Source organism: Cynocephalus volans, chromosome 8 (genome assembly GCF_027409185.1).
Source record: "Cynocephalus volans isolate mCynVol1 chromosome 8, mCynVol1.pri, whole genome shotgun sequence".
NCBI classification, from domain to species: domain Eukaryota; kingdom Metazoa; phylum Chordata; class Mammalia; order Dermoptera; family Cynocephalidae; genus Cynocephalus; species Cynocephalus volans.
The window spans coordinates 61,901,224-61,918,789 of NC_084467.1; the positions used below are offsets into that span (position 1 = coordinate 61,901,224).

The 17,566-nt window shown below is 34.5% G+C and overlaps 1 protein-coding gene across 1 annotated transcript in view; it reads right to left on the minus strand.

Annotated features, from left to right (window-relative positions):
- NEGR1 (neuronal growth regulator 1) overlaps positions 1 to 17,566 on the minus strand; it is an 847,674-nt gene that overhangs the window by 258,564 nt on the left and 571,544 nt on the right. The window contains exon 4 of the mRNA XM_063106484.1: positions 9,443 to 9,574. Within this exon, the coding sequence (XP_062962554.1) occupies positions 9,443 to 9,574 (132 nt within the window). The remainder of the gene's footprint in view (positions 1 to 9,442; positions 9,575 to 17,566) is intronic.

Sequence of the window (17,566 nt, forward strand, 5' to 3'; positions counted from 1 at the left end):
AAGGCTCCAGCCTAAATCCTTTTGTGAACTCTATAATCTAATATCCAAAGGTTTATCTGAACTCAAACATACACATCCATACGATGAAGGAATGCGGGTGATTTTACAATCATTTATCAGCTGTAAATTTCCATGTTTGCTTATTTTATATTTATTTATTCAACAAACAGACATTTATTACTAGGCACTGTGTAGGTATTGGGAGTAATAATAATATGGACTAAACCATTTCATGCATTAACTCAGTTAATCTTCATACTCTCCACTTATGGTTGAAGAAACTGACACACACAAAGCTTAATAGCTTGAGTAAGTTCACATAGTAGTAAGTGGCAGAGCTAGGATTCAAAGCCAGGGTCACCAGCTACAGAGCCTGTCTTCGTAGCCAGCGTATTATACTGCCTGGAGCACAAAGGTGAACTAGAGGACTGTCCCTTTTCAAAGAGCTCATGGGCCACAGAGGAAGGTACACATGTAAACAAATAGAGCAATGGGATGAGTGCTATATATGGATATATATACTTTTGATATAGAAAGTTGTTTGCTTTATACCAGTCACTCTGTTATTTTACATATAACACTTAATTCTCACCCCAGTTTTTTAAATAGGGAAACTGGGTCCCTGAAAAGTGAACTAATTTTCCCAATACTTCACAGATAATAAGTGACTGAGCTGTGATTGAACTCTTTTTTATCTGATTCCAAATCCTGTTTTTGTTACCTTCTGTTACACTCCATTGCATAAACAGTATTTTACTTTGAAATTCTCTGAAATTTATTTCTCTATTGCTGCATTTATTCTTTCCATGAATTACATTTTAAAGGACAAAAATTTGCCCAAATATGCCAACAATGTATGAGAGAACTAAATGATCACCCTAAATAATTTCTCAAAGAATTCACATACCAAAAGTTATCTAGAATCATTTAACACTAAAGTGAAACAGTGGTTTCAATCCTTTGCTCCCTGCCTGTTGGGAGCTGAATCCATGGAGCCCAGGAAAAACCTGGACACTTATGTCAGAGAATTTTATCAGAATCTTAGAAGTAGGTGATAACATAGGGTGGTTCCTTCATTTTTTAAATGAAGGAATTGAGACCTAGAAGTTTAAGTTTTTTGTACAAAAGTGTTTAATTAGTTAAGTGAGTTAAAAATAGAATTCAGATTACCTGTTTTTTTGTTATCTTATTTTCATTACACTGTAATCCCTAAACTTAAAATTGTATCACCAAGTAAATTTTCAAAAAGCAGCTGCACTCACTTATTCATAGGTAAATATATAGACTGAATAATTCAGTATATTTGGTAAGAGGTTATTCAGAAAACTGTATATTTAAAATGTGTCCAAGGCGACTGAATAAAATTCAATGCTAATCCTCATTATATAAATGTCTTTCAAAAGTTGGTTTAGTATTGTGAGTACAAATAAAAGGAAAAGGAGAGAGGAAACAAAAAATGGCAGTCAAAAAAGAGTAGTAATGTGCTAATGGTGGAGAGAATGAATGAATAAATAAAAGAAGAAAGCAATGAGTGGGGAGAGTGCATGAAAGCTCAAATGTACAAAGGATGCTTTCCCACAATTTGGCCCCTTTTGTTCCAAATTCGTCTACCACAATTCTTCTACATACAGCCTTTATTTATACTATTTCTACCATACTCTGCCCCTAATCATTCTATTTCACTCCCTTCTCACACACATGTACACACATACACAAAACACACAAATGTGCAATATTAGACTTAAGAATATTTGGCAATTCCTGTGAAGTTTAATCATGGTGATGTGACAAAGACTGAAGAAGATTCATGCAGTGTTTCTCGATTCTATGAATGATTCCCAAGTGTGGGGCTAAAAAAGAATTTAATTCCATAAATTATCTTGCTTGATATCCATGTTCACTGAGGAAACATGCTGATAAAGCTGGATTTGGATAAATACAGGTTTGTAAACTGTATGTTTGCGCTGACTAATGCAATGGTTGAAACTTCTAGATCATTTTGAAGAACACATTCAGAAGAAGCCCTCCTGTGTTTCAGAGTTTGACCCTTTGGCTGCTTACTAGAACATCGGTGTAGATGAGTACACCATCACAGATGCACACATATAAATGATATTTATATATATATTTTTTATATATTTCTCTTTGTTCTTTCTTTCCTGACTTCATGACTTTTCTTCAGTTTGGCATAGAGTCATTTTCAACCCACAGCATTTTCACCCTGTTAGAAATTGCTTTTTTACTGCTAGTTGATAGTTAAACTATCATACCTATTACTTTATGTATTATATTTCTAAAGTGATGCATGCCAACCTAGAAAGAACTATAAATGAAATAAACACAGACTCCCATTGAGAAAAAAAGTTTTGTTCATGTGTTAAAATAAGGGAATTGTTTCATCTTTCACTTTTAGCAAAGGGAGGAGTAAGAAAAATATGTATATTTTGTCACTACAGATGCATTTTGACTTTGTGAACAAAAGGGGAAAAGATCACTCACAGATCCTTAACTCTAAAACTCTTCTCGAAACCTAGATAAAAATATGAAAGGATACATTTAGGTTAAATTGGGTAGCAGGCACATTAAGTAAAAATAATCACACACTATTCATTAATTGAAGTATATGTCTCAGATTTAAAACACAGGACCAATTATGTCTTCCTCAATAGAAGAAATCACGTATTCCTTAACTGCATGTTTAATAACATAGTTTTACTTCAGCTGAGGAATTATGTAATCCACAGAATTAAATATGAACTTTTTATACCACGAAAGTCCCAAGGTGAAAAGAAAAGGTTTAATTCTTAGTTTTTTGTTTGTTTTGTGTTTTTTGGTGTTCTGTTGAAGAGAAACATTTTAATTAAAAATATGCTTTTTGGGAGATTATCCATATGTTTCTAATGTCCAGTGTTCAATGCCTTCAGAGATTTGTCTCCAAATTTCTTAGTTTCTCATATCTTTTAGCTGGAGTTGTTCTCAGTTGTTCTCAGTATTGCCATTTTAATCCTTTCCCTTACCCTTGCCATGACTAAACAGAAATTTTCCAAGTATTCTTTATGGAAGTAGGAAATAAAAATATATACCTACACTTGATTAATATTCTGATGTGTCTCTGAATAGTTCTATTATCTCAAAGTTATTATTTGGTGTTTGAAGCTGTGGAACTAAACATGCCTATGTAAATTCAATAACACCTCCCTAATCTGGTCCTGCCTTCCGCTATAGCATCCATTTTTCTGTTCTGTTTCCCTTTCTGCTCTACTCCAGCCCATTTAGCCTAACTGAATAAACAATCCTGTCCCCTGACTCCTATGAGACTAAGCAAATGCTGGTGCTTCTATCAGGAAGACACTTCTTTCCCGTTTTTCTTTTTAATATCGGTCAAATTCAATTTCGTCCTTCCAACTCCACCAGGGTCAAGGCTTCTTAGAAACTTTCGATGATACCACAGAGCTAGGTTTGGTGCATTTCTCATAGTCTTGCACAGCACCTTATGATTAGTTTATCAAAGCTCTTGTCACACCGTATTATAACTACATTTCTTTTGTCTTTCTCCTTTCCTAGACAATGAACTTGATGACCCATATCCCAGGCCCTAGCAACTTTATTGTCACATGGTAAGCAATAAGTAAATAGCTCAATAAATGAATATATAAATGTAGATGTACTGAAGTGTTCCATCATTACTCTAGAGATGGCATATGAACTGGTACTTTATTTAGAAGACAACTATATGCATTTTTTATGCACTGAGTTGTTCCAAATAAGTGTTAATTACCTTAAAAAGAAACATAAAATACAGCAGAGTAGCTTAAATTACAAGCAGATGTGAAAGATGAGGGAAATGAAAAGCAAAGTCAGGGGCATAAAACGCAGTCAGAAATAAAAGCTAAGGTGAAGTCTATGAATTCAAAGTACACGGTGTGGTTTTCTTTGGTCTCACAATAGTGTCTTTGCCCCATTCAAACTCTGAATGCTGGATTTTCTCTTTATTCAAGGTGATGGCTTCTTGTCATATACAATTTCTTCTAGTCTTAAGTCTGACATGTCTGCCTAAATTGCCCAGGGTTGTGGAGTAAACTTCATGAATACCCTAAGAAAACTGGTTATTTCCCTAGAAGTCTCCCCCTCCTACCTCTCCCCAGTGTCCCCTCATTTCAGGCTTCCACACAATCGTACTAAGTTAGACTAATTGGAACATTCTTTTCCACATGTTTGGACCTAGTTATAGAGGAAGATAAAGTGCACATTTGCATAAATGAATATGTAGCAGATGCAAAATAATGCACCAATATGTGCCTGTGATTTATTGGATAAAAACTTGGTTCACAGTGTACCAAAAATGTCTTTACCATTTATTTAACCACGGGAAGAATTACCCAATTCTATTTTATTGAAAACTGTGTGTGCAAAATTATATCTGATACCAAATAAAATGGTCAATATATGAATCTGACTGTCATGAGTGAAAATTTGAAATAATGTTTGGAACTCTTTTCTTTTTCTTAATCTAGTTGACTCTATTTTTTCCAGTTACTTAACAGCTTTCTTTATTTGTGTCTGTTTTGTTTTTGAAAATCAAGGAAATTATTAAATATTTTAATCTCTCTACACCTTAATTTTCTTATCTGTAAAAAATATTGAATTATTGTTTCTTCTCTCTGGGTGAGCTCACTATATAAATGTCAAGTTATCTTTATTCAATCCACCTGAAAAATCTGGTAGAAAAAAAAATAGTATCAGAAGTAAATTAGTCATCATAACATCTAGTCATTTTCCTAGGAGAAAAAAATTTAATTGTGAAGCAAACTTAATATCTCTTCTCTGTTTTGCCTAGAATGATGCACCTGGAGCTAGTCTCTTTAATAATTTATTCATTCAACAATTTTTAGATGCCTTTCTATGGACCAGGTACTGTTGTAAGTGACAGGAACATATCAGTGTACAAAGGACGGGAATATCCCCTACCTCATAGAGTTTACATTCTGGAGTAACTTGAGCTTATATTTGTATATATACACACACATAGCATGTAAAAATATCAATATTTATATATTCATAATGTTATAAAAAATTATATATTTATAAATATATATATAAATTATGTATTATTGCTTTGAATTTACAGAAGTAGAAACTGAGACTCGGAGAGGTAAAGTAGTTTGCCTAAGTTCTCAAAGTCCAATAAATTATGGAACAGTAACTTATCTGTTAATAGTTATAGTAAAGTAAATTATATCTGACTATAAGGCCCAAATTTCCAAAACAACTATCTCTAACTGGAAGAATACATACAAATAAGGTGGAGAACAAACAGCTTCCTACACAAGATCAGAGAACTCCACCTCTCTTACTAGCAGCATTCATCTTGAAAGGCTAGGTCTTCCGGACTGTGCTGATTTCTAATACCTGGGATTCTGCTTCCCTGCATAGATGTACATTACTTGAATAGCCAAGGATACTTTCTCAATTTTCCAGATTCTAGATTTGGCTTCAAATGAGTCAACTTTGCCGATTTTCGAGACTCTGGTCTCTCCTTCCCTAACCAGATCCTTACTGGTTCCTGTTTTACCCAATTCAGTTGGGTCCATGGGCATTATGGATCGCATTCATTCTTCCATTTTGTAATTAGCAATAAAAATTATGGACCTAGGCTGCTGTTAAGGATGGAACACAAATGCAAATAAAATAGAGAATCTGTCCGAACCTAAACCCAGTAACTCCCTCTGGTTTAGATAATCAATGGCTTCAAATTTTTTCTCTCTTGTTTTCTATATGTGTGTGTGTGTTAATCTTTTAAGGTCTGGCTGTAATTTTCGTGATTCTTTTTTATTGTTTCAGTTTGTTTTTCAATTTGATATCAACCATTTCACCAAACTGCTATTTAATTAAATTGAATAAAAATCCACATTAAAGTGGTTTAAGTACAAAGTATGTGGCATATAAGAAGTTTTTTATTATATGTGTGTGTCTATTGTGAACATTGTGAACGTGGCAGATGTATTAAATGAACAGTAAAACATTAAACATTTCTAACTTGAAGGGAACCTAACTAAATCTGTTTCTCAAATTGACTTATTACATAACAGAATCTACCAGAGCTTATGAAAATTTATTACATTTCATCTTGAACCCTTTTGGGAAAAGGGACAAAGTTTCTCTTCAAATTATAATTTACAAAACTGCACAATTCCTTCCATATGCACAACCAATATTGATTCATAATGAAAGAAAGGGCTGCTTTGAAGCTGGCACAATACCATATTCAGGGAATCTTCAGGTTATCAGGGGATGTGCAGTTCCTTGCTAGTAACATAGACTACTGTGCTCAGTTTTGGGCTTTGACAAACTAAAGTTTGTTCAGTCAGCTTTGGCTAATTTCCTATGGGAAAGCAGCTCAGTAAAATCCACTGGTAGCTCTCAATTTTTGACTTTTAAAGGGACAATTTCATGAAATTAACATTTGGCAAACCTAATCAGAACCACAAATATATACACAGATACACTCACACATCTACACACCTTAGATATCACTTGTATATGTGTGACGTTAGTATTGAACACAAAGCAATATTAAACACAATTCTTCATGGGACATTTAGAAAAAGGTGAGCCATCAAAGGTATGATTCAGAGAAGGGCAGAAGACAAAACTGATTGTTAAAAATCATTTAAAGATCCTGTTGGGTCCATTTGTTTTTAATGTGAGAAGTTAATAGTATGTCTACAGCAATATGTTGATTTATGATTGTACTTTATCTACCTGAAAGAAGTAGTCTGTGTTATGATTGAAAAAGCACTTCCCTACCTTTTTTTCCCCAATTTTCCCATTTTCCTTTCTGTTTTTCTTCTCAAGTTAAAGTGATTAACAAAGTCTTATTTCTTGCCTATTCTAAGGTTCCTAATTCCCTAAAAAAGCCACTAACAGGCCTTCTTCAGCTGATGGGATGCCTCTAGGCTCTGCTTCAGACTTTCCCGCTCCCTTCTTGTGTTGGAAGACAATCGACAAGGTTTGTTTCCGTACATCTGGCAGCAGAGGCAATGACAGCCTTTGTTCCTATCTTTTCTTAGAAGACAGAAGTAGTTCTCCCTATGGAGTAAAGGGCAGATTTGTTTACAGTTCAGTATAATAAAGATAATTCCTGCTTCTGTGGCAAAGGGCAGGTTTGCTTGCTACCATTACAAAATATTTGAGTTTCTTAAGCTCGGGGTGCTTCAGCTATGCCATAAACCTACTGGGTCTGTACGTGTCATCTAGCCCTCATCATGTCACCCTGTTGTCATTGGGGCTTAAGGAACTGATGCAAGAAAATGACAGTAATCTGGCTACTGTTATTGCTGTGAGTGATAAACTGCCCTTTGTCTCTGTCTTCTGACAGCATCCATGAAACTGTGGCAGACCCTTCATAGTTCTTGATATCTTCTTTCCCCAGTTTTTGTCCTTTTGATTTACTGATAGATTCTCTTCTCCACTCAGACCCTTGAGATGATGATTAATTTGGTTGGTGTGACTTTCTATTTAGTTTCTTCCCAAGTTTCTGACTCCTTAAGTTGACCTTTCTCAGTCTAAAGTCTCCACTTGTCTAGGGGGGAAAAATAAGATTAAATAATGTGTCAGTGAGCTAAAGTCAGAGGCATAAAAAGGAAAATATGCATACAAAAGGTGTAGATTACACATGGAGTATGGACCCATGCAAATCCATACAGCAGCTGGGTTTTCAATTCTATCCCCATCAGAGACAACATTTTAAAGATCTACTGGGTCTAAGGGTACAAAAGTGGGCTGCATTGCTGGACTGGGTGCTTTGCTTATTTGGAAGTTTTGACTCTACTTTTTCTTTTCTTAGTGCTCAGTGCTAAAAATATTACTACCTTAATAGTCCTATTTCTTCCTTCCCAACCCTCCCCTTCTTAACCTCCAATGCTCCAACAATAAAATCAGTAACTCACATATTCAGATAAGCATGGTTAGTGATAAAATGATCAGGAAATTTTACTTGTTTATTATTACCTCATTTCAAAGAGTTCCAGAGGGATGAGCAGTAGCCCTCTGCAACAGGAGTCCTGAGAATCAATGGGAACTTGTTACAATGCTTATTTCCAGGCCATGAACCCCAAAGATTATGATTCATCAGGGCTTATGAAGGGCTCAGAAATTTTCCATTTTTAATGAGTTTCTTGGATGATTCCTATTATATTTAGTCTGCAGAACACTCTATGAGAGATCTTGCTCCAGAAACTGCCTCCAGATCTGGTATCATAGACATTTGCTCAGTCTACTAGAGACAGTTCAACCGCAAGTACATAGATTAGTCACTGACAAATGTTATTTGAAGACAATGACTTTCTTTGGTGGACAGCTCATCTACTAGGAGTGTTTTGACAGGTTTTTTTTTTGGCCAATGAGACTAAAAGACTCATATTAATATGAAACAATTGCTGATTAGCTTTAGCATTTCTGAATATATTTGGAACAATTTCTTTTGATCTATGGTGCAATATTATGTACAAGTTATTAGCAAGAGCAATTACATTGTATAATGTTGAATATACTAATTATCATGATTTGAGCATTACATATTGCACACAGGTATTGGTATTCAACTCTACCTTACAGATATGTACAATCAACTATGCTTCAATAAAAAATTTAATTAATAAAAACAGGAAGATGTATAAATGGATGAAAAAAGTGAAAGCTGTAGCTTGTAAATACTTTTGGTAAAATACTAATATCCCAACGATACTTTGTTTGAAGAAGTGAAACAGTGGTAACATTTTTGACATAAAGAGTAAAGGGGTATTTTTGAAAAGTAAAGACTACTGCAGTCACTGCTGTTGAGATCATAAGATACAATAGGATGTTACTGGAAAATTATCTTGTATCAGTGTTTTGGGAGCATTTAGAGAAAGGGTATAACATAATGGCATTGATGGTTCTGCAGGAATCCTCCTTGTATTCTAACTTCCTAATTATGTTCATGGGAAAATTCTTCCTCCATTTTCTGAATATTTTCCAAACTACACAGAATTAAATCACCCAAGTAATAGGAGCTTCCCAGTACAGCTCTCCTCTTTGAGTAAAGACCAGCACACTTCATTTTTACCAGGTTTGATTGGGAGTTACACACTTGCATTTAGCCAGATGCACTGCAGGTGAAACCCATGAGGAAGAAGAGGGTAAGCCTGCCAGGGACTAGGATGATATTGGAAACATTTCAATCTGTACATCAAACTGAATTACAGTGGGATTATTTGGGACAATAGATGTAACATAAAACAATCTGATCGGTATTTCAACATGTACACATTTTCACTGGCAGTAAATGATTTTTACTGGTAGACCACCTCTTAAAAAATAGCAACACAAATTTTAGACAGTTTTTTTCAAGATGTTTTCTCTTTTCTCAGAAGTTATCTTGATAAAAGGGGATGAGACTTACAGTTTACGACAATTTTTACTTTTTTCACATCTGGGAATGACACATCATTTTCCGCACTGCATTCATATTCCCCAGCCTGGTCCCTTGTGATTCCATATATGTCCAAATATTGTCCATTTTCAAATGGTTTTGCTACAAAAAAAATACAGCATGTTTAATTGTAGCCGCCTGAGGCTTCATCCAAGTAAAACAACAATCTCATGACTTCCGACTAGATATTGCTGAGAAAACAATTCCAAATGAAACTGGGGAATTATTAAACCCTTTGTTCTCCTATGTTCAGAGGAAAACTCATAGAAAAAAGCAGAAACAGAACAAGGAATACTATAGCAACTGTTTCCCCAGAACAGGTTATACATGTGTTCTTTTTAATTGATTGTCGTCTCCTAACCTCGTCACACATCAAATAGAGCTCTGCACATTTCTGTAATTGAGTTCAACAACCTTCTAGCAGTGTAGATGAAATTCACTAATATGACTTGGTATTTATTGACTTTTATACAGTGTGAGCTAGCAACTTGACACTTAACCTAACTAAATGTTACTTTTCTGTTGTGGAAATCTACCCAGACTCAAGGTTTCAAGCCAGATGGCTTGGTAAGAGTATAGCAATATGTTAAACCATTGCTATATTTCCATTTCCAAAATTATTAACGTCACCAAGAAAGGTACACTATACACACAGAAAAAAACTGACCCTCAAACTAAGAGTTTAGTGGTCATAAAACAAACTAAATTATGTTTATTTTGCAATATTCCAGGGAATTCTCCTGGAATTCTATTTGACTAAAATAAGCAGTAGATTAAAATGATAAAGACATAATCACAGATAAAAAATATCCTCAAGTGAATGGGATTTGAAAAAAAGACTCTTTCCTTCAATAAAAGAATTCTTATTTATTTGAAAGCAGAGGATCATTGGGCAGGAAGGATCCTGATTATCAGAGATATGGCAAAGGAAGTATGTGCCTGTGTGAATTTCAAGAAGGGAGACCCTTCTCCCTCCTTGCACAGGCCTTGAAAAATCACATTTCAATGTATACTAAAGGGAATTGGAAAATGAAACAATGCTTCCAATAAGTGGTCTGTTTTCAGAAGTCACTGTTATTTTGTTTTCATCTTACTGTCTTGCCAAAACTATTGTAATGATGTTGAAGTTAGAAAATTAGTAAGAAGATTCAATATTAATGAATCAAACAAAATTAAATTTAGTTATGGCCCTCAAAATCTAAAATCCATATCAATTACTATTTTATTTTTTTGTCCTGTGGGCTCCCTTGTCTGGGTCTATATTAGCTGTTGCACGGTCTGCTCTCTAGGTAAATATGACTTTGCCAATCACCCTTATTGTGGCTGATTCCAAGTTATAGATAAGGGAAAGTTAACTTCTAATATGGTAGTTGGATGCTATACTATTTCAGGTATCTGGATGTCAGCTTATAAAAGAAGCAGTATCTTCAAAGTCCATATTCTCAAAATCTGGTCTTACAATAACTTTCTTAGCTCATCCCAGGTCTCTTAACTAACTAACTTCAATATATTAATACAATATTTATTTTCTATTGTTCCCCTCTTTTTTCTTATTTTCACCACTACAATGATGATACTCTAGGCTTAAATGCATCTATAAAAACTACTGAAATATAGAGAGGACAGAATCCTTATTCACATCTAAGAATTTTTAAAGTATATCTTGAATTATAAAGTAAGGACAGTATTAAATATAAATTAAAGTATGAGGAGTGTTGATATATTACACCAGAATTAAATGATCTTGTTGGGCAGTATAAAATGAAGTCAATCACAACTGAAAACATATACTATTATAAAATTTTGTAAAAACAAAAACAACACATTAAAATCTTGCTTGAATATTCCTATTTTTGTGTAAAATCGTACCCCCAAAATGATTACCCTGATAAGAAGTATACATTGTAACCAATCTGAATAATCAACTATTTTTTTAATCCTTAAATAAATCAGGAAATATAGTAGGTATACATGTATATATTATTGTTTTTGATGTTTAAATATTTCAGAAATATGAACAATAGCTTTTAAAGTATTAAAGGATAGGAATAAACACATTGCATTTGCATATCTACCAGGAATCAACAAGTATAATGAAAAGACAAACAATAGGTTCAGAACTTAAAGAAGCAAACATTTTTTCTTTTTTCAATTCTAAGGAACTAAATGTCAGACGGAGATTAAGAGCAACTGTAAGAAGCTATATGACAAAATATAACCAATATCAGGACCACTATATCAGATAACTGCAGAGAGCACCATTCACATCTATTAAATATTTGTCTCTGCAGTTCATTGCACAACCTATGTAACTGTAATTAGAATACCTCTGCAACCTCCACAGAACAAGGTCCCTATTTACAACTACCAGAATTATGAGCATTGCGTAACTCAACAGCTATTGAGCCAGTGAATGGATGATATTATCAACACTATCAATAATATAAGAGAAACAAAGTGTAAATTCGTGGTCAACATCTTATTTTTCCCCACTGTCTTCCTGGTACCTTAAACCATCAGTCGCTGCTTCTGTTCACCATGTATCATCTCTCCCAAAAAGTGTGCTCTAAGCATTCTATTGTTTTTCCACATATAGCTCTGTTTCCATTCTGAACTCATCCTTGCTTTGCTCTCAGTTTGATCTTACCAGACTTGAATTCCAGATCTGAAACTTAGAATTGCTTTGCCTAGGATGTAAAACTCTGGAGTCTACTAGTTGTCTGTAATTTGCTTGGCTGTCTCTTCAGCTTTTGTTGTCCTCTATTTTCCTTAGTAGTAGTTATCTTAGTTCTGGATGCAAAGAAACAAACCCTGACACTTGGTTGATTTAGACCTCTTTTCCCTTCAATACCTCCTCAAGGGGAAGAGAGGATTTGGATACAGCACATTAAAATGCAAAGTAGAACATTTCAGTTCATCCATGCAACATAACGCAACCGATCCTCCAAAATGTAGTGGAAAGACCAAGCCTGAGGGGATATAGAGAACTAAAGACATGAGGACCATGACCAAAACTGAGTCTTTGCAATGTTTATGAGAGATAGGTACTTTCCTAGGGCATCTATTATAAATCTAGACATTGTGATATTTTTTTAACTCCCAGGGTGCCAATTATAAATGTAGATGAAGCACAAACACATCTTGATATGGCAGTCCTCCTCTCGACTTAGGTTTTACCATTCTCTACCAGTGCAGCAACTGTTTATGTTTTGTTCATCTCTGTGACTGTAGCTCTAGCATAATGCCTGAAGCATCATATGCTTCATAAATATGTAGATACCAAATGAATAAATATATTGATTAATGAATTAATTAAGTCCTGTAAGAATCAAGAACCGAGAATCTAAAGTAAAGCTCACATGTGAAGAAGTTGCTACTTCAGAGTCATGAAGAAGGAAAAGAATTTTAAAAAGAATTGTCATTCTTTGCTGGCATCTTGAAGTAATAGGTGGTGGCAGGGGTTAGAATAGACTCTGTAAAGTTATCATAGATCCTTTTTAAGATTATAAAGACTAACAAAAACATCAAATACAATTTTGAGAAAAAAAGATAAGTACTGCTATATAATCTAAAAAAACCAGTTTTCCTTCGTATATTGTCTGTTCCAAGCAGAGAGACTTAACTCAAAAAATGGAAAACTGAAGAAATTTCCCAAGCTTTTAATGATGTCACTATTATCAGCATCTTTAAAGAGGAAGCTGGAAAATAGAATGTGGCTGTGCTCTATAATATCTCTGTGATACCCATTTCCGATAAGAACCTGGCTAGAAAAAGTTCTATTTTGGCCACTAAATGACATCTAGATTTGGCTTTATGGTTTTGTAAGGCATTTGAACATACTTGATGTTGCATATAAAAATGGTTTGCAACACCATCAATATTTCTCCAGAGTATTCACGTTTCATAAAAAAAAAATTACAAAATAAATCCATCTTCCCTTCAGCTCTAGAACAATATCCTTCACTAGTTTTCCTCTAACCTAGAGGAAAAGGTTGAAAAGCCATTTCTTTTCACTTTTTCAAAACCCTTCATATCTTCGCATCCCTCAAATATTGATTCTGTCCTATTACCTCTTTTTCCTTCATTCAGTACATTCTTTTTAGGGATCTTATTCAGTTGCATACATTTCATTACTATTTATATATTGACAAGTTCCTGTTTTATCTTTTTAGCCCATATCTATGTTTTGAATCTTAAATACATATATTTGACTGGTGGATATCACCACTTGGATGTCTCACAGGCATCTCAAAGTCAACACAATCAAAACCAAATTTACCTTTCCTTCCATACCTGCAACTCCTCTTGTGTCCCAAGTCTCAGTGAATACTTTGATCATCACCCAGTTGCACAAGCCATAAATCTTAGCAATCACTTTGACAATGCCTTTACTTCGGTCATCCATCAGTCACTGTGTCTGGCCAATTTCCTAAGCATTTCTCAAACCCATTCTGGAAACCCATGAATCTCAGCTACTGATCTCTGAATGCACATATGCATGTGGTATGCCAATGATTGCATACTGTTTTGCAGAGTCACTTCAATCATTTTCCAAAACCCTTGCTCAGAAAGAGTTATGCCACTTTACAAGGCTGCCCTGCAGGAAGATATACTGTTAGGGTCTCATAGCCATTTATTACTACACAGCACTTTGCAATTGAATTTATAAATATACTTAAATGGTTCATTTACATTTATGATTGTAAATTATTTTCCATAAACTTGTTATACACCAGCATATTTGGTACTGTGCAAATATCTCTTGAATGCATTGTTCTATGCTGTGTGGTTAGGGAGTGGATTCTAGAACTGGATTATCTGGGCTCAAATCCTAGCTTGGCCATTTATTAGCTATGTATAAGACCTTATACAAGGTACTTAAACTTTGGTTCACTTATCTGTAATGTGTAATAATAATAAAAGAACCTACTTCATATGTTTGTTGTGAGGAGTGAGTTAATACAAGTAAAATGCTGAAAACACTGTGAGACACATCCTAGGAATTTAAAATATATATTAGCTATTATTATAATGCATAGGTTTAGATATGTCAGGGAGGTTGGTTTAGATAAAAAATATTTTCTATGCTGACAAGTTACTATATTCAAAGATTAGTGCTTCTGTCCTAACATGATATTTAATAGGAACAAGAAGTAATAATAAGGAAGTCACTCAAGAGACATTAATAGCAGTGACCAGTTCAGTTCTCATATCACTGTAGGAGCTCACTAAACACATCTGCCCTGTATGTCTGTAGATGGAATTGAAGGTCGATCTCATGTCGGAGTCACTTTATCTATGTTTGAATTCTCAAGGACAATTTAACCTTCCTAATATACCTTTTTCCTTTCTTTCTTTTTATGTATGTATGCATATATTCAAAAAATAGCATTTAAAGATGGCTTTCAGTTTTGGGTTTCTGATGAGAACTGTAGGCTGAGATAAAGTCCTTATGGCCAGCATTCTCCTTATACAATTGATTTTTTTGCTGCCTAGAACACTCTTGCCTTCAATTCACCCAGCTAACTTCTCATCCTTCAGGTTTCTGCTTAAACAATATCTCCTCAGAGAAACCTTTTTTGATTTACTCACTACCTAGTCTGGTGGCCCCACATTACATACTTCAAAAATCAAAACAAAACAAAAAGCTTACACTAATCTTGTGTGGCATAATATGTGCTCACTATCACCCACTATAATTATTTGCAACTTTTAAAATATTTACCTTTCCTGTTATACTATAAGTTCTGTGGTATGAAAGGCCACATCTTATTCCATGTCTGTATGGACTCTACATTTTTGACTATCTGATTAAAGAAAGACAACATAATAAAAAGCCCAGAAAATATGACATTCCATTTAGATAAGGTAGATTAATCTTATTTAAACAATGCTTACAAATGTCACCATTACTAAAATAATCTTTACTTTTATTCAGTCCTTATTATGTGTAAGGTACCATGCAAAATGCTTCTTTTTTTTTTTTTTCTTATTGAATTCCTCAGTTAACCTTAAGCAAACTTATGGGGTAGATTTCATTATACAGAAGAAGACTATAATGGTTAAAGTGGTTAAATATCTTGCTGATGATCCCAATGACAGATAAAAATCCCAGAACTAACTCTAAAACCTATGGGCCTGATCGGTACATGACTGAAATGCTGCATTAGTTCTCTCTTTTGTAGATAGTGGCAATAAAAATGCTTAGCTCGTTGTATAAAATAATAACTTTATAAATAAAATGATAAATTTATAAATGTATAAACTAAATTAGGATATATATGTGTAACTCTTGCTCTTAGAACAATAAAGCATTGTATAGATGTCAATTTAATCTCTGAAAGATGTTATTGGTTCTAGTATTAGTTTTCTGTAGCTGCCATAACAAATTACCACAAATTTTCTTTATTATCTTGCAGTTCTTCAGGTCAGAAGTCCAGCAGAGGTCTATGATAATCATAATAATGGGCCCCCCCCCCCAAAATATCCACTTCCTAATCACTGGAGTAATTAGCTTATATGGAAAAAGGACCTGTACAGATGTGGTTAATGTTAAGGGCCTTGAGATTAGAAGATTATTTTGGGAAGGCCCAATCTAATCACATGAGTCCTTAAAAGTAAAAGAGGAAGTTGGAAGAGTGGGTCAATGAGATGAGACATGATGAGGACTGTACTAACAGTTGTTGACTTTGAAGATGGAGGAAGTGGTGCATGAGCCAAGGAATGAAAGCTGTGGCCTCTAGAAACCAAGAATGCCTCTCAGTCTACGGCAAGAAATGGATTCTCCTTTAGAGTCTCCAAAATGGAACACAGACTACCAACACTTTGTCTTCAATCTGGTGAGACCAGTACTGAACTTCTAACCTACAGAAGTATAAGGTAATAAGTTTGTCCTCTTTTAAGCCACTGAGTTTGTGATAATTTGTTAGAACAACAATATAAAACTAATACAGGGTCTCACTTGACTGAAATAAAAGGGTCAAAGGCACAGGATTCCTCTCTGGAGGCTTGTTTATTTGCTTCCTCAAGTTGTTGGGAAAATTAAATTTCTTTCTATTGTAGCACTGAGGTCCTTATTTCCTTGGTGGCTGTCAGCTGAGGGCCATTCCCAGCTTCTAGAGGATACTGTCATCCCTCTGCTTTTGTTTCCCTTCCTCCATCTTCCAAGCCAGAAAATGTTGGGTCAAGTTCTCCCAGTTTGAATCTCTACTGCCTCTACTCCACTCTCATCTCTCAGACCCTCTTATCTGCTTCCTTCTTCCACTTTTTAGGATTCATGTGATTAAATTGAGCCCACCTGCCTAATCCAAGATAATCTCTTCATCTCTAGTTCTTAACCTGCATCACATCTCCAAAGTCTCTTTTGCCATATATGGTGAAAAGAGACATATCGTGACAGCTTCTGGGGATTTTGGCATGGACATCCTTGGTGGCCATTATTCTTCCTATCACAGTTTTCATTAGACTTCGCAGTTCTGCTTGCACATATAAATTATAATTTGCCTATTATTTTCAAAGACATTAGGAACAGAAAAATATGTAGTCTAATTTATAAAGTTGCTGAAGTCACTAATCCCTCTGAATAATATGAGTGAATTTCAAAAAACACATTTAATGAAGACATTTTTTTCTGAAACAAAAAATTTTTAGGAGAATGTACCACAAATCTATAAAGTAAGAGCACAGAAACAATGGGATTTGAGGGAGCAATGAGAAGAGAGTGTATGAGTAGACAAAATTATGGAAGTCACCTACTGAAATGATTTTAACAAGTTTCAAAAGCAAGTAAAGGTAACCAGTAATTAAAAAGCTCAAGTTTTTATTATTTGTTTTGTTACATATTTGTCAAAGCCCATCAGACAGCACTGAAGGAAAATTCTTAAATCAGCTACAATCGTTTCTTTCTTTCCTGTCTTTCCATTTGCCTTCTTTCCTTCCATTGATGCATTTCATTCACTTAATGGATATTAATTTTGCTAGGATTAATTTTGATCAGTGAACAAGATTATTTTTATTTCAAAGGGCTTAAAGTTTACTGGGAAAACACAAGTATAAGCAGGTAATTTCAAGAAAGTGTGATAAGTACTATATTTG